This window comes from Malaclemys terrapin, chromosome 3 (genome assembly GCF_027887155.1).
Source record: "Malaclemys terrapin pileata isolate rMalTer1 chromosome 3, rMalTer1.hap1, whole genome shotgun sequence".
In the NCBI taxonomy this organism is placed as follows: Eukaryota; Metazoa; Chordata; order Testudines; family Emydidae; genus Malaclemys; species Malaclemys terrapin.
This window is the reverse complement of record NC_071507.1, coordinates 100,058,348-100,074,769: the sequence shown is the minus strand read 5'-3', so window position 1 is coordinate 100,074,769 and position 16,422 is coordinate 100,058,348. Positions and strand designations below refer to the sequence as shown.

The 16,422-nt window shown below is 42.1% G+C and overlaps 1 protein-coding gene across 3 annotated transcripts in view; it reads right to left on the bottom strand.

Moving 5' to 3' along the window:
* Positions 1–16,169, bottom strand: part of SHPRH (SNF2 histone linker PHD RING helicase) — a 142,941-nt gene extending 126,772 nt beyond the window's left edge. For 2 of the 3 annotated variants that reach the window (XM_054022743.1, XM_054022745.1), the window contains exons 1-3: positions 16,016–16,169; positions 6,750–7,427; positions 6,185–6,314 (exon numbers count right to left, since the gene is read on the bottom strand). In XM_054022743.1, the coding sequence (XP_053878718.1) occupies positions 6,185–6,314; positions 6,750–7,385 (766 nt within the window). In that variant the 5' untranslated portion in view covers positions 7,386–7,427; positions 16,016–16,169. The remainder of the gene's footprint in view (positions 1–6,184; positions 6,315–6,749; positions 7,428–16,015) is intronic. The other variant, XM_054022744.1, reaches the window with a different exon arrangement.
* Between the last annotated feature and the right edge of the window lie 253 nt (positions 16,170–16,422).

Genomic DNA, 16,422 nt, shown 5'->3' with positions numbered 1-16,422 from the left:
CACACTGAATAGCTTTACAATAAAAGGCAACAAAGTTTGGTTTGGTGGATAGGGGGAATGCGGTGGACATAATATATTGGACTTTAACAAGGCTTTTGACACAGTCCCACATGACATTATCATAAGTAAGCTGGAGAAATGCAGGCTTGGTGGAACTACCATTAAATGGATACATAATTAGTTAACCAACAGCAAACAAAGAGTAACTATTAATGGAATGATGTCAGATTGGAAAGAGGACTCAAGCAGGGTCCCACACGTATCTATTCTGGGTCTGGTGTTATATAACATCTTTATTAATGACCTGTATATAGGAATAGAGAGCACACTAATCAAATTTGGAAAGGACACAAAGCTAGGCAGGGCTGCAAACACTTTGGAGGACAGAGCTAAAATTCAAAGGGATCTTGATAAACTGGAGAACTGGGCTATAGACAATAAAATGAATTTCAACAAGGCAGAGTCTGAAGGCAGAAAGAGCAGTAGAGGCAGATGCCTGCTGACTGAGAGCTTGAGCAAGGGCCAGAGGCAGCTGAAGGCAGGGACAGCAGCAGAGGAACTTACCTGCTGACATCTCCAAGCCTGGAGAGCTGGACCCCAGAGGACCAATGAGAGGACCAGGGGGACTGAGGGATGCTCCCCTGACAAGGACACTCCCAACAGAAAGTCCTCACTGGGAAAAGTGGGATTGCACTCTAGCCAGAAGGGTTGGGGTGGATGACCTGGCAGAGGGTTGGAAGAGGCTGGATAGGGAGCCTAAGCATGGCAGAAGACACCACACCAGGGAGACAGTGATCTCCCAGCAGAGAGGCTGGGGTGGTTCCCACCACAAAGAGTACAGTTTTAAGGACTATATACACTGGGAATGTTATGAACTATACTTTGGAACTTTTGTTAAAGACTATTTGCACTATATTTGGTAATGAACTGCTCTTCAGGAGGGGTATTGTTTAAACAGAGTCTCCTTTGGGTTACCTGAGAGGGGAAACTGAGATAGGTGCACCTGCTGTGTTGCAGCATATCACAGGAGGATGCTCCAGGCAGGGTCTGCCTTCTCGTAAAGGGTCTCCCACCTCTCAGGAGAGTGCCCTTACCTATGAGATATTTTTACTAGGGCAGGGCACCTCCCACAATCTCTCATGTTGAAGCTGTTCTACTGTGAATAAATAAAGAAAAATGTGATTTGAGCAGGAGGACCAGACCCAGAGTCTTCTGCCTCCCAGGTGGGTGCCCTAACCATTGGATTAGAGCAGTGGTTCTCAGCCTCTTTATCATTCTGGGCCTCATATGTGGCCCACAAAGCGTTAACTGGGCCGCAGGTTGAGAATCACAATGCCCCCACCTAAAACCCGCACAATCCCCTATGGCTCAGCGCCCTCCGTCCAGAGACCCCCTCCACAGAGTGGGGCCAGGAGCGGACAGCTGAGCATGGGTGGGGTGGGAGGCAGGGTACCCAACCCTGGCTCTACTGCACGGGGACTCCGACCCCCACTGTGCAGGGCCAGGTTGCCCAGACTTGGCTGGGGGGGGGGGGGGCAGGCGGCAGCCGCCTGCCCAGATCCCGCTGCCTGGCAGGGCAGATAGGAGCCTGGAGCCCGCGGTGGGGGGGCGGAGGGTCACTGGGAACCTGGAGCCTGCCGCGCGGCAGGGCACCTGGGAGCCCACGGCCTTTAGCACACAGCTGAGCTGGGCTGCGGCTGTGTGCTAATTGGGCCGCATGCAGCCCACAGGCTGAGAACCACTGGCTTAGAGTGCCATTTTCTCTTTCTCTGGCCCAATGTCCATTTAAGTATTTATCCACAGAGGAAAAGTCTTTGGGCCAGACAGAGAAAATGACTCTGTAGTCCCGTGGTTCAGGACATGTGAGGTGGGAGACTCAGGGTCCAGTCCTCCCGCTCCAATCACTCTTCTATTATTTATCCACAGTGTTTCAACTTTAACACGAGACAGTGATGGAGAGGCCCTCCCCCACATCAGAATATCCCTTAGCTCTGTGATTAGAGCACTCCCCATGAGAGGTGGGAAACCACTGTTCAAATCCTCTGGCAGAGAAACGGGGGAAATGAACCTGGGTCTCCCATATTCTTGGCAAGTGCTCTAATCACTGGGCTAAAAGTTGTAAGGTAGGCACCTCCTCTTCTAGCTATTTTGCGTGACATGAGGCAGGTGCCTAATTCATTCTTCCAAGAAACTACATAGGTGCTTATGCTGCCTGACTCCAAGACTCAGGACCTCATTAGTGGATTGCTAGCAGAGATAGCAGTCCTAGACTTAGGTGCCTATCTCAAAATGAGGAGAAGCTTAGGTCCTACCTCTCTTGCCAAAATCTCCCACTAGCTAGCTTAAGCAGTCCCCAGTCTAGCATTCTGGCTTTTGTGGATGACATTCTAAGGCACCTATCTCCCTCATTCACTGTATAGGAGCCTAGATGCCTAACTCAATCTTGTGGATCTGTGTCATTCTAGTGATTTTGTAGGCACCTAAAAGTTAGGTGCTGCAATACTGGACTAAAGTCCCTTTGTGGATCTGTCCCACAGTGATCAATACTGGAGTCAAAAGATTTCTTATGCATATTCTTTTACAACACCACAGTACACAAATTGTTTGGGGTATGATTTTTGTTCCTGCCTTCTTACTTTTTTTTTTTTTTTTTGGATACTTTGTATTCTAGACAAACAACTTAGGCCCCAATACTACAATGACAAAGTCAACTGGCCTCCTCATGGGTGTAAGGGTCTGCCCATACATAACTTATCACAGGATCAGGGCCTTATATTATAAGCTTCTTGAGGCTGCCCAACTATATATTTTATAAAACATAGGTGCAAATAGTGGGGCTACATAATTAATATTAGGGGCAGAGTAGTTTTGCCCTCTTCTATAGCATGAGTAACCACCACTGGAGAGAGGTTACCAGCTGTGATGGACTGATGCTCTCAACTGGTAAGCACAAATTCTACATTAATTCGGTGAGTAAGAAAGTGATATTTTAAAAAATATATATCTAAGGCAGCAGAGATGGCTTCAGCATCATGTGAATGGAAAGAAATAAGAGGATCTGGAGAGAAGAAAAACTAGAGTTCTTTCTGAAAGTGAAACTTTGACATCCAGTAAAAGAAGTGGCAAAGTTAGCATGTGGATTAGCAAGACTAAAACATATCAGTGCTAATGATAAATTAGCCCACTTGTTGCTAAAGTTCAATAAATGCGGGCAGGGGACTGGACTCGACCTCTCGAGGTCCCTTCCACTCCTAGAATCTATGAATTTATGAAATCCCTGTCTCTTAAGGTACATCCATACTGCAATAGAAGTACTCACAGCACAGTTGAGGCTGGCCCAGGTTAGCAGACTTGGGCTAGTGGGGCTCAGGCTGCGGGGCCATAAAATTGCAGCGTAGACACTGGTTTGAGTCCCAATGTCTATACTATTATTTTATAGCACCACGGCCCAAGCCTCACAAGCCTGAGTCAGCTGACCCAGGCCAGCCGCAGGTCTTTTACTGCATGTGGACGTACCCTTATTGTCAGATACTCAGCTGAGGGTACTTTTGACTTAAAATCCCAGATGGTTTCAACAATTTACATTTATTAACATGAGACTAGTATGTGATGAAAAACAGATTAAGTTTTTATGTAAAACAATATTTAGTACAATTGTATATATATGGTCCACACATTTCTTATTTGTGCTCTTCAATAATGTAATCACACAGCTACTCATATTTTCAAACAATTTAGTGAGGGAAAAATAGCTGTATTTACTGTATAAATGGATCATTTAAAAAGCTTTGTTAAAGCCTTCCGCCACACTATTCATTAAAAGCATAATGAATATTCAATATTACCCATCATACCATTTTAAAATGTGATTCAATAAACACATATAAAAAATTACATCTCAATACCTTTAATTCACAGAAAGACTAGGGTGCTAAATATTCTGTGACGTTCTATTTCTCTGTAGACCCTATGTTTCAAATTAATCTTCAGTCAGACATGGGAGGTTGTGGCTTTCAGCATTTTAGCCATTTTACCCACCACAGTGGTGTTTCTTTCAGGTTCTAAAACACTCTTGCTGTTACTGTACAGTTTTCAGAGGAACCTTTTTTAAGGTTGAATATTTAAATTTTTACATTTACAATTTGGTATCACTTCTCAAAAATAAAGCCTTTTTCTCCTCCTTTTGTCTAGATTTATGGGAAACGTATTTACATTCGTATGTGCTTACAAAAGCAGACCACACCCTGCAAAAACTAAAGGGCTTATTCTTCCTGAGAAGCCTGGGGGCATAATGTATCCAGATGCCATTTAATTTCTGAAGAGTTACGTCACATATGTGCCCATGTATTGATGCAAGAACAAACCCCAGAGTGCTGACCCTTAAACAGAATAAACATATGAACAGCACATTGCAGTTACATGCTTTATTCTCATTGGATTTTACAGCACAAAACTATTTTTCATCCCTTGGAGAAGGCGAGCTCAATTTTGGATAGCCTAGGCCTGTAAGTCTACTGAAGCAACAAGTAGTAGTTTGAAGTATTTACATTATAGCAGACACAGGAATCGCCTATAAATGATAGCTCTGTTAAAGCAGACAAAATAAAGATCTCTACAAGTAAGTTACCAGGAAGGACCCAGTTAATTCTACAATCTCTGTTTAGGACCACCACAAAGGTTTACAAATGACATATTTTGCCTTTGTATTTAACTTGATAGATTTCAGTGAGTTTTTCTAAACAACTGGAGCTGGGGATTTTGTTTATTTTATTAAGCACTGATTCTGTGCTTCCCATTATGCAAGACACAGACAATTCCTACCTCTCAAGATCTCAAAATCAATTAAAAGACCTGAATGAGACAAAATGCACTGAAAACCCTCAGAGGAAGTTGTTAAAAAAAATCAAAGTTAAGTCTCTCTCTTATAAAATGCAGGGTGGGAGAGGGCATATGTCTTACTTTAGTTTTTGTGGGCCTCCCCACAGAAGCAATCCTATTGGAGAGAGCACAGGCCTGGCTGGACACTTGGACTGGAAAGGTGTTCCAATCATAGATACAGCAGGGAATGCGGCAGAAATGAAAGGGAAAGGCAACAAGATAGCATTTGGGGAAAAGCAAAAAAGCCCTTTTAAATAAAACTCCCCTGGAACACCACCTATAACAAAATGAAGTTCCTTAAAATACAAATTAATATATTCTGGTATTCCAGGCAAATGGACACAGAAAACTTTTGGTTATCTGAACTTATGCTTTAATTCAGCACTTAGATACCAAGGGGGTAATGGAAATGTGATTAAAAAAACAAACTGAATTGTAGATAAAGATAAACCTGTGCAGGGTCTTTAAGGGAAAAAAATGGGAATTTTAATCTTTAATACTTCAACTTCAAGAGCTGTAGTGTGATACACAATAAGCCACAACCCACACAAATGCACACCCAAAAAGACATTGTGATAATTACCTGATTTCCAAGTCCTCATGTTCCCTTTTTTATTTAGCTGTATGATTTTAGTTAAATGTTGTGAACATTAGTCATAAAAGTGAGAGGGTGATTACTTTGTCTAGAGCAGCAATCTTTCTGATAGAAATCTACCAGTAACCTTTCATACTGGATTTAGAACTAGTGTTTTATCCCACATGCAGAACGTCTTTGTCTTTCCCCTATACAAGTCCCCTATCCACACATTTCTCTAGATTATTTTGTCTCTGATAACCAAAAATCCATTAGTGGTCTGGAGATAAGCATGGTGTGGTCAAGGCACTAGACTGGGAACAAAGGATATCTGGATCAGTTCCTAATTCTGCTAGAGACTTTGTGTGTGATCATGGACAAACCTAGTAGCCACATAATTTTATTGAATCTTTTCATTGATTGCAATGGGCATTGGACTGGGACCATAACCTTTGCCTCAGTTTCCATTAGTAAAACGAAAATACTACCACCTTCCCTATCTCAGAAGGGTGTTATGAAGATAAATTACTGTCCATTAGGAGGGGAGGGGGGAGTCAGATATTTATGGTGGTGAAGACTATATATTTACTGACAAAGACAGTTGTCATGACAGACAAAAATGCTGTATACTTCTTGCCTTTTCCTTAAAAATATCATTGAACTTAAGAAAAACTTTAATAGTAAAACAGTTCTGCAGTAACGTTCAACTGCATGATGGATAGATGATGTTACCTGGAATTATAAAGTTATAGTACTTTTCCATTAGTTTCTGAATCAGCTGGTTGGCCTTTTTTATTCTCCCACCTCCATCACTGAGAAATTCTGATTTGCTTAAGCCAGCTTCCAGAAGGTAAATTCCAACCTGTGAAACATATTTGCAAGAAATTAAAATGATTAAGGAATTAAAATAGATTTAGAGAACAAAAAACAAACCAGAACAATGCTTATAGGTTAGGAAACCACATTTGGCAAATTTTGAAGACTGGTGGCTATGGATAGAGTTAATCTCTTAACCCCATGCAAAATTTTAGTATGCCACACTTAGGAACTCAGATGGTTTCTAAATTCATTTTAAGTGACCTTAATGTGCAATGATTAAAGGCAATTATTCAAAAAACATTGAAAATATGTATGCAGATAACCACTGAAGAGTACACTTTGCACTGTATTCTAGAAGGGTGTGGTGGGACCTGCACTTGCCAAATGTTTACCTAACTTTCTATTTTATGGTACCAAACACAAAATGAGCTATTTTTATTTGAAAATCCCTCTTAAAAGAAACTGCATGAACAAATACCTTTAATGCTTGATCTTCTCTAGGTCTTTGATAAAGTCCAATTACCTTCTTCTTTTGCAACCATCTCAAGTCTTCTAACATTTCACTATTGAGAGATGATTCCACCAATATGCCCTCTTCATAATCACCTAGGCTTTCTTTTTCCTCCTCACCCCCTTCTTCTCCACTTCTTGCATGAAGACAGATTTGCAGCTGATCACCAGAATCTGTTCTCATCAAAGTAAAACTCCTTTTATGGATCTTCTCAATAAGAATTTTCTGAGGAAAAAGCTGAAGAACAAATTCTCCAAGTAAAGCTTTCCAGGAATTGTCTGAATGGTAAGGCGAGACTACAATGTTTAGCTGTACAGATATAGAGGTCAAGATGGAGCAAGAGTCTTCTCCGTCATCTGTTGAGAAACCCACTGACTTTGACCCTCTGTTTTCTCTGTAAGCCAGTCCTTCATCAATGCTATCATCATCTATAACAAAGGATACAGAAGAGGTGCTTGGACCTGGAACAGGGTGGTCTTCATCTATGTTATCATCCAATAGTATTACCTCATTCCTTCGGTCTTCATGCATATTCCAACAGAGTTGCTTCTTTTTCTCCTCATCCATCCTCAGTGGAGGCGCACGCTTTCGACGATTACTCATCTTGCTATTTTGCTGGCAGTGTCCCAATCTCTGTAAAACTGACTAATATTAGTCAATGGTAGATAACACTAATTAGATACCCACATAAATCTTTTATTGTGCTACAGCTGAAGAGTTTGCAGAAGTCACATTGTTTACAACTCTGCTCATTAGGGGTTCTACAGATGGCTCAAAGTGTCTATTCAGTTTTATAAAACACTCTTGTTCCTGCCCCAAAAAGTCACACAAACAAAGCCATGTAAAAAGATGTGTCTTATGGTGGTTTTAAGAGATCAATTGCTTATTTTAATCAGAGAAATCACTCATTTCTTCTGCCTAGTTCAATCAACATCCAAAACTTTCTAGTCAGCACCACTTATTTTTCAAATGAAGTTAACACCAGAAGTACTTTTTCCTCTTGAACAAAATGTTTCTTGGAAGTTATAATTAATCAGTAAGACGGACCAGGAAAACTGCAAAGTGAAAGAGGGGTACACAAAAGGCTTGAAAAATCCACTCTCTTGTGGTAAGCAGGAAGCTTTCCCTAACAAATGGGGAGCCTACATATCAGCAATTTTAATGCAATTTAAGAATTTGGGATTTTTTTTTATAGTCCTTGTGATTGCATAGACAATTTTCCAAATGCAAACTGATTGTAAACCTATGAAGCACTGTCAACCTGGAATCTGTAGATTAACAGTTCAATGAGTCTGCTGCTGCTTCTAGTTTTGCCATGCAGCAACAGATTGAAATTAAGAAGACTGAGCAGTTTCACTGCAGTTAATCAGAATCCCGTGGACAGTTGTGAAAATGTCAGGGATCATATTAATTTCACACTGCTGCTGCTGAAGAAAACTATGAGCAGCAGCACAGGAAAGTGTTATCCCTGGAAAGCAGAGGCCAATTCACTTGCAACAGCCTGTGGGTTCCAAAGAAGAAAAGACAAAAAGTTTCTTATAACTTCAAGCACCCAAAGTGGGATGGAGTTTCAAATGTATCCAGCACATACTAGATGGAGAATGACAGAATATAAAAGATGGTTTGGAGCCTGAGCTTCTCAGTAGGCTATTGTCCATGTATATCCCTGGTGATGTCCATCCTAGTCTTAATACCTACCACTGGCTAGCAGCTTTAGCACCGCACCCCCATCTCCCGCCCCCAGTTAATAAGTGATTGATACATTTTTTTCAAGGCCTGGGAATACTCTTCTCTTGAAGTAGCTTGCACAACAGTCCTTAGCAGTTTGTTGGTGCAACTAAGCCCAGATTCAGCAAAGAATTTAGGTATATGCATAAAACTTTAAGAACACCTGTAGTCCCAATGACTTCCGTGGAACTGCCCATGCTTAGGTGCTTTGCTGAATCTGAACTTTGAAGCACAGAGGTTATTTTACACATAATCCTACTAGTCAATAATTTACATATGGTAAATACAGTACATGGAACATGGGGAACATTAAGGATCAATGTTCACAATAAATGCAATCAGTTCTGAGAAGTTAGTAACTATATATTCAAAAAGGTAGTTGTCAAAATATTGGATTTTCAAAAAAAGATAGTTAGAGAGACTTAGATTAGCTCAGCAAAACACTTGAGCTCAGCAAAAGGTTCAAAATAATGACCTTGTATAATTTCAATTTCATTTGCCAGGAATGATCGGCCAAATTAACAGATCTATACCACCTGTATCAAAATTGTTACTGAAATACAATAGCAAAGAAGCAAATATGCTAAACTACTCATTACATAGTCACAGGTCCCAAGGCTAAGGAGGGGTTAACTCTGGAATGAGACAGAAAATTTCCAGAAATTCTTGGAAGACCTTCTCTTCTTGAATTTGACACAGTAAGAGACTCACAGGCCTGACATACAATACCCCAAAATTTTGTCTTAATCAACTCTACAGAAGCTACTTTTTCTAAAGGAAGCTAGCTGTAAGCTGTTTGTAGACCTGCTCCCTCTGATCATATGGCCCACATTTTATGTTTCTCTGCTAAACAGATTCTCATTGCAGCTCCTGATCATTCAACATCCACAACAGCAGCACAAGGAACTGCAAAAACATACTGCCATTTAGAGTCTGGAGTTTCAACTGCTTCATAATTGAATTGTATGAAAGGAGCAAGTGAAAAAATGAGCACTCTATGGTAATAAAAGGAGAAAACTTACTGTTTTGCGAAAGATACCGTATCTTTTTTCAAGTGATAAGCACATGGTACTGCTTTTCAACTGGATATCTCATGATGAAGGAACCACAGAGAATACTATGTGCAACTACATCTGAACCCTTCCCATAGCATCAAACGTTGCTTAAGCATGGCTCTGCCGTCCCTGAACACAATGGCCACCTTGTTCTGTTCCTACATTTTTTTTTTTATACACACAAGAAGAGATTATTGGTGTATCACTCAACCCCCAAATTGGAGGACCAGTGGACTGCTTTTTGTATGGTCCCTATCCTCTGACCGGTCCAACTTGGGTAGCCCTGCCAGAAGAGTAAATCCTGCTAGCATAGAAGGAACACTACCTGTGACCCTGAGAGCTAGTTTTTCCCCCACTCATGTGCAGAATGAATTTTGTTATGTGCACGAAAATGGAGGTGAAGTGTGTCACATCACCTTCATATCAGTGGATATAACAAAATTCATGTGGTGGGGGTGGGGCCAAGAGGTTCGGCGTGTGCGAGGGGGCTCAAGGCTGGGGCAGAGGGTTGGGATGCAGCGGTTTGAGGACTCTGGCTGGGGGTGAGGGCTCTTGGGTGGGGCCCGGGATGAGGGGTTTGGGGTGCAGGAAGGTGCTCCGGGGCTACGGGCAGGGAGAAAAGACTCCCCCCAGCTCTCTCTCCCTGCAGCAGCACCTTGACTGGTGGAGAGAAGCGCCCCTCGGCTCGGGCCGCAGTATAGGCACTCCTCCCCCAGCCCCAGCAGGTCCAGGCCGGGGTTGCCTGGGTTCAGGCTGGGGTAGAGGCGCCCCAGCCGCAGCGGGTCCGGGCTGCGGCACAGTTGGGGCCAGGGGGCCGTCCCAGCCAGGGCAGGTTGGAGGCTGAGCTAGGTTGGGGTTGGGGGAGGGGCGCCTCTCCCCTGGCTGCAGCAGGTCCCCGGGTGGGTTCCCTGAGTGCCTGCGTGGCGCTAAATAGGCTGCTGTGCAGCTTACAGGGAATTTAAGTCATAGGCACCACATCAAAGTGTAGTCCCCAGGGAACGATCTTTGCAGGTATACTTGCATAAAATCATGATGAATTTTGGAAACTGGATGAAATAATTAAAATATGGCCTATGAAGAAAGATTGAAAAAATTGGGTTTGTTTAGTCTTGGAGAAGAAAAGACCAAGTGGGGACATGATAACAGTCTTCAGATATGTAAAAGGTTGTTATACAGAGGCGGGTGATAAACTGTTCTCCTTAACCACCAAGAACAGGCCAAGAAGAAATGGATTTAGGTTGTGGCAAGGGAGATTTAGGTTAGACAGAAGGAAAAACTTCCTAACTGTAAGGGTAGTTAAGCAATGTAACAAATTACCATGGGAGGCTGTGGAATCTCCATCACTGGAGGTTTTTAAGAATAGGTTAGACAAACACCTGTCAGGGATGGTCTAGATAATATGTAATCCTGCATCAGTGCAGGAGACTTGACTTGATAACTTAAGTAGGTCCCTTCCAGTCTTACATTTCTATGAAGAGTAGTATGCCTGTCTAAATGAATAGGTAATGCTGGAAAAGACCACCTGAAAATTTTCAGTAAGAATTTTTGATTTACTGTCAATTCTCTAATCCAACTTCCATTAAAATCAATGGGAGTCTTCACTTCATTGGGAGCTGGGATAGGCTCTTTCTGGGGGACTTGGCAATAGTGCATGATCCTAAAAAACTCTGACTTCAGTAGGAGTTCAAGGCATGGAACAATAGCAAGATGTGACTGCCTTTTCATTAAACTGACTGATATGCAGATATTTGAGTGAAAATCTCATCATATATATTACACTTTACTTAATGTAATGTTACACAGGACACACACAAAGTAGATTTAGTCTTATCCTCACTTTTCAAAATTATAAACAAACACTGAAAACAAGTTTCATACACTTAAATATTTTACTGTTCTGTGATTTGTATTTGTTTTTCCTATAAAACCAGCAGTTCTGACTAATGCTCCACATTTATTTCAACGCTGTCCCACATCTTCAAAACAATTCTTTGGGACCTGTGATCCACAAATATTTTTTAAAAATATAAACTAGGGCTGTCAAGCGAATAAAAAAAATTAATTGTGATTAACTACACTGTTAAACAATAATAGAATACCATTTATTTAAATATTTTGATGTTTTCTACATTTTCAAATATACTGATTTCAGTTACAACACAGAATACAAAGTGTACAGTACTTATTTTAAATTTATTTTGGATTACAAATATTTGTGCTGTAAAAAATACAAAAGAAATAGTATTTTTCAATTCACCCAATACAAGTACTGTAATGTAACCTCTTTATCATGAAAGTTGAACTTACAAATGTAGAATTATGTACAAAAAATAACCGCATTCAAAAATAAAACCATGTAAAACTTTAGAGCCTACAAGTCCACTCAGTCCTACCTCTTGTTCTGCCAATTGCTCAGACAAACAAGTTTGTTAACATTTGCAGGAGATAATGCTGCCAGTTCTTGTTTACGTTACCTGAAAGTGAGAACCGACGTTTGCATGGAACTGTTGTAGCCGGCGTTGCAAGATATTTACGTGCCAGATGCACTAAAGATTCATATGTCCCTTCATCTTCAACCACCATTCCAGAGGACGTGTCCATGCTGATGATGGGTTCTGCTTGATAACGATCCAAAGCAGTGCAGGCCGATGCACGTTCACTTTCATCATTTGAGTCAGATGCCACCAGCAGAAGGTTAATTTTCTTTTTTTGATGGTTCAGGTGCTGTAGTTTCCGCACTGGAGTGTTGCTCTTCTAAGACTTCTGAAAGCATACTTCACACCTTGTCTCCCTCTGATTTTGGAAGGCACTTCAGATTCTTAAACCTTGGGTTGAGAGCTGTAGCTATCTTTAGAAATCTCACATTGGTACCTTCTTTGCGTTGTCAAATCTGCAGTGAAAGTGTTCTTAAAATGAACAACATGTGTTGGGTCATCATCCGAGACTGCTATAACATGAAATACATGGCAGAATGCAGGTAAAACAGAGCAGGAGACATACTATTCTCCTCCAAGGCGTTCAGTCAAAATTTAATCAACACATTTTTTTAACTAGCATCATCAGCATGGAAGCATCTCTTCTGGAATGGTGGCCGACGCATGAAGGTGCATATGAATGTTCAGCATATCTGGCATGTATATACCTTGCTCCAAAAGTGCCATGCAAATACCTGTTCTCACTTTCAGGTTTCATTGTAAGTAAAAAGCCAGCAGCAATATCTTCCATAAATGTAAACAAACTTGTTTCTCTTAGCGACTGGCCGAACAAGAAGTAGGACTTAGTGGACTTGTGGGCTCTAAAGTTTTACATTGTTTTATTTTTTAGTTCAGTTATATAACAACAAAAATCTACATTTGTATGTTGCACTTTCGCAATAAAGATATTGCACTACATTACTTGTATTAGGTGAATTGAAAAATACTGTTTATCATTTTTACAGTGCAAATATTTGTAATAAAAATAATAATATGATGTGATTATGTGATTAACTGAGAGCCCTAATATAAAGAGATATCAGTAGTATCCTTTTAAAATCACTGGCATGTGAATTGGACTCTCCCATTGTATATGGTCTCAGAATCAAATTTAATCATCATTGTAAGATCCCACATACCTTTCATTATAAAGCCAATAATTTCCCCATACTTCCTAATAGGCAACTGCTCTTGTTGCATTCATCCAGCTGAAGGGTGTGTGATAGCAGCATCTTCTGAGTAATACTTTGACACTCCACAAAATGGCCAGCATTATGTACTCAGAAAAATAGAAGCTGTCATCCTCTTTAACATAAATCCAAGAACACCTGAACTCCAACAGTTGAGGAAACTGACTGGATTTCAAATTAGACACAAAACTGCATGCACACTTTTGCACACGTAGTTTAGGCAAGCAAATGACCAATGTGTATATAAAAAAAAGAGGTATCTGCATGTGCACATGGCTAGTTAAATAAGACAACATGCAAATATATATACACACTATTCTACATGCAGGGTTAGAAAATCTGGCACCCTTCCCCCAACTCCAATAATCAAGGTTATTGCCAAGGCTCCTGTTCAGCAACCTCATCTTCTGTCTGCCTATGGACTCTTCCCCATACATTAAAATAAAGAAAGTAAAATCAACAAGAGTGAGACAAACATTTTTAGGCTAATATAGTATATGTAATATTATGTATATATTTGAAATCTAGTGTTCTGTTAACTTGACATTAAATATGCTTCTTCAGTGTAAATGGACACTGTCAACTTAAATTTAACCCACAATTTACATTTCATACAAACAAGATTGTATAAAGCCTATACACATCAACCAACAGAAATGATTTTTCATCATTAAGAGGAGTCTAATGAAATGTTAAAAAAAAAATTAAAAAAAAAAATGGAGATATACCTATCTCATAAAACTGGAAGTGACCCTGAAAGGTCTTCGAGTCCAGCCCCCTGCCTTCACTAGCAGGACCAAATACTGATTTTGCCCCAAATCCCTAAGTGGCCCCCTCAAGGATTGAACTCTCAACCCTGGGTTTAGCAGGCCAATGCTCAAACAACATTCCAAACATTGCACCACTAAGAATATAAAAGTGAAACTGTCTGATTATTAGTATCAATACTGAGAAAAGTGCAAGCTTTAAGAATAGAAAAAACGAAGACAAGCTAATTGGATTTTTAGAATTCTTGCACTTAATGTGAACAACAAAGGCCAGTATCCTTCAATCAAATCTATGGAGTTCTCCCTGCATAAACCAGCTGCATTCTGGTCATAATGACAAACATAGTTAAAGAAATCTGTTTGCATCATAATTAAAGGGACACTTAAAATCACGTATGAAACAATCATGTCCACAATATGAGGCCCCAATCCTGCAAAGAAAAGTATGTGGCTAAATCTTTGACAGATTGGGAATTTATGTAACCTATACAAAGTTAAAGGATTTCTAATATACCTTCTGGATTTGCAATGATCTTTAAAACTGTGCTATATCACATTTCTTATTGTATCGAGCATGTGGTTTTTTGGATTTTTCTTTTGGAGGGGGGACACCTTATATCATTCCTTACAGGAGCTCAAATTTCCTAGACCAGTGGTTCTGAACCTATGGCCATGGACACCTGGGGATCCACAGACTATGTCTAAGAACTCTAAAGGGGTCTGCTGCATTGTCATTTGAAAATGTGTAGGGAAAGCCACTGTCCTACACTATGTAGTTACATTATTATTGCATGCTCCAATGTCACACATTTTAACATCTAATTTTTTCAATTTTTCCTGTAGCTGCTGGGGAGCTACTTGAAACATCAAAAGAATATGAAAGCAGACGTTAACAGTATCTTTTGAATAATAAACATTTCTCCTCAGTGGACTACTCCAAATAAAGCTATTAATGTGAAAGGAAATGTATGATATTTTGATACCTCCCAAATACTGCATTTTAGAAGCTGATGAAATTTGGGCAGCACCAAGGTTACTGACATCATAACTGCAACCACCAGATTCCATCTTTATTTTTCCTTATTACACACTTACTGCATGAATACAGAGCAAACAGAGTTAATATTTATAAAGTAATGTACACGTGCACACCCATTTGCAAACCTAAACAAAGCACACTCATTGCCCTGAAAGAACTTCTGAAACCCCAGTTGTTCTTTGAAGCATTCCAGCTGTGAAGCTCACAGCCCCCCCTCTCCTGTATAACGTTACACAGCGGAACCCTATTTATCCGATCTAATTGGGACTGGGGCCACATCGGATAAACAAGAATTCAGATAAACAGAAGAATGGGTGGGGGATTTCGGGGCTGCCAGCCTGAGCCCCGCCACCCGCGCCTGACAGCGTCAATCTCCCTTACTCTATTCCTGGGTGTGCGCCAGGGGTGGGTTGGTTAATCCGGGGAGCCAGGTAACGGGTAAATGGGGTTCTACTGTATTGCAATGTTCCCATTCAATGGGCCCTTTGGGGCAGGGCCACTTATGTGCAATGGTTTGCTCGCCCTTTTCTAAAGCACCGCGTATTCTTGCATTGCTGCAGAAACAAGGGGCCCTCGTCCCGAAGAGCTGTCAGGCTAACTCGGACAAACACCGCACAACTAAGCGAGGCTGCAATTTATCCAAAGGGGGAAATTATCACCGCTTTGCTGGATCAGAAGTACTCGCTTCTTCCCAGAGACACTGATTTATTTGGGCTCCCGGCTCAGCCCCACTTCAGGCCTGGCCTCGCCGAACCACCTGAACGTCCCCTTATAAGGGGGGGGGGGGAGGCGCAGCAGGGGGAGGCGAAGACACTTTGCCGTTTCACAGCACAGAGCCGGGCACTTTGACTGCAAAGCGGGGACGGGCAGTGGGAGCGAGAGGGGCGCCAGGCGCAGGGGCTGCTGCACCGTGACACAGGGGGCGCCCTACGGGGACGGGACCCACAGCCTGGCAGGCCCCCCGCCCACACTGAACCTACCTAGGGGATAAGTCAGCTCCCGCGCCGGCTCCTTCCAGCCCCTCGGGGCGCCTCCGGCGGGGGGGGGAGGGGCGGGCAGCTTCCGGGCAGTTGCGCTCCTACGAGAACCCGCAGCGCTGCGGGGTGCTGACGGGCGTCCGCAGTCAACAACGGCCTTCCAGCCGCGCGCGCTCCCGACAGCACCAGAGCGCGCCCGTCTGGTGTTGGAAGGAGCCGCCTGGCTAGCGGAGGCTGCGCCGGGGGAAAGGAGCGTGCGGGCCCGGAGCTAGCGCATGCGCAATGGCCATTCCCAAAGCCGGGGAGAGAGGTGGGCGGGGCCGCTGCGCCTCATGTGGGTTCCTCGCAGCCGCACAGTGGAGGGCGGACAGTGGCCGGGGCCAGGGAAGAGACGCACAAGGGGCTGGCCG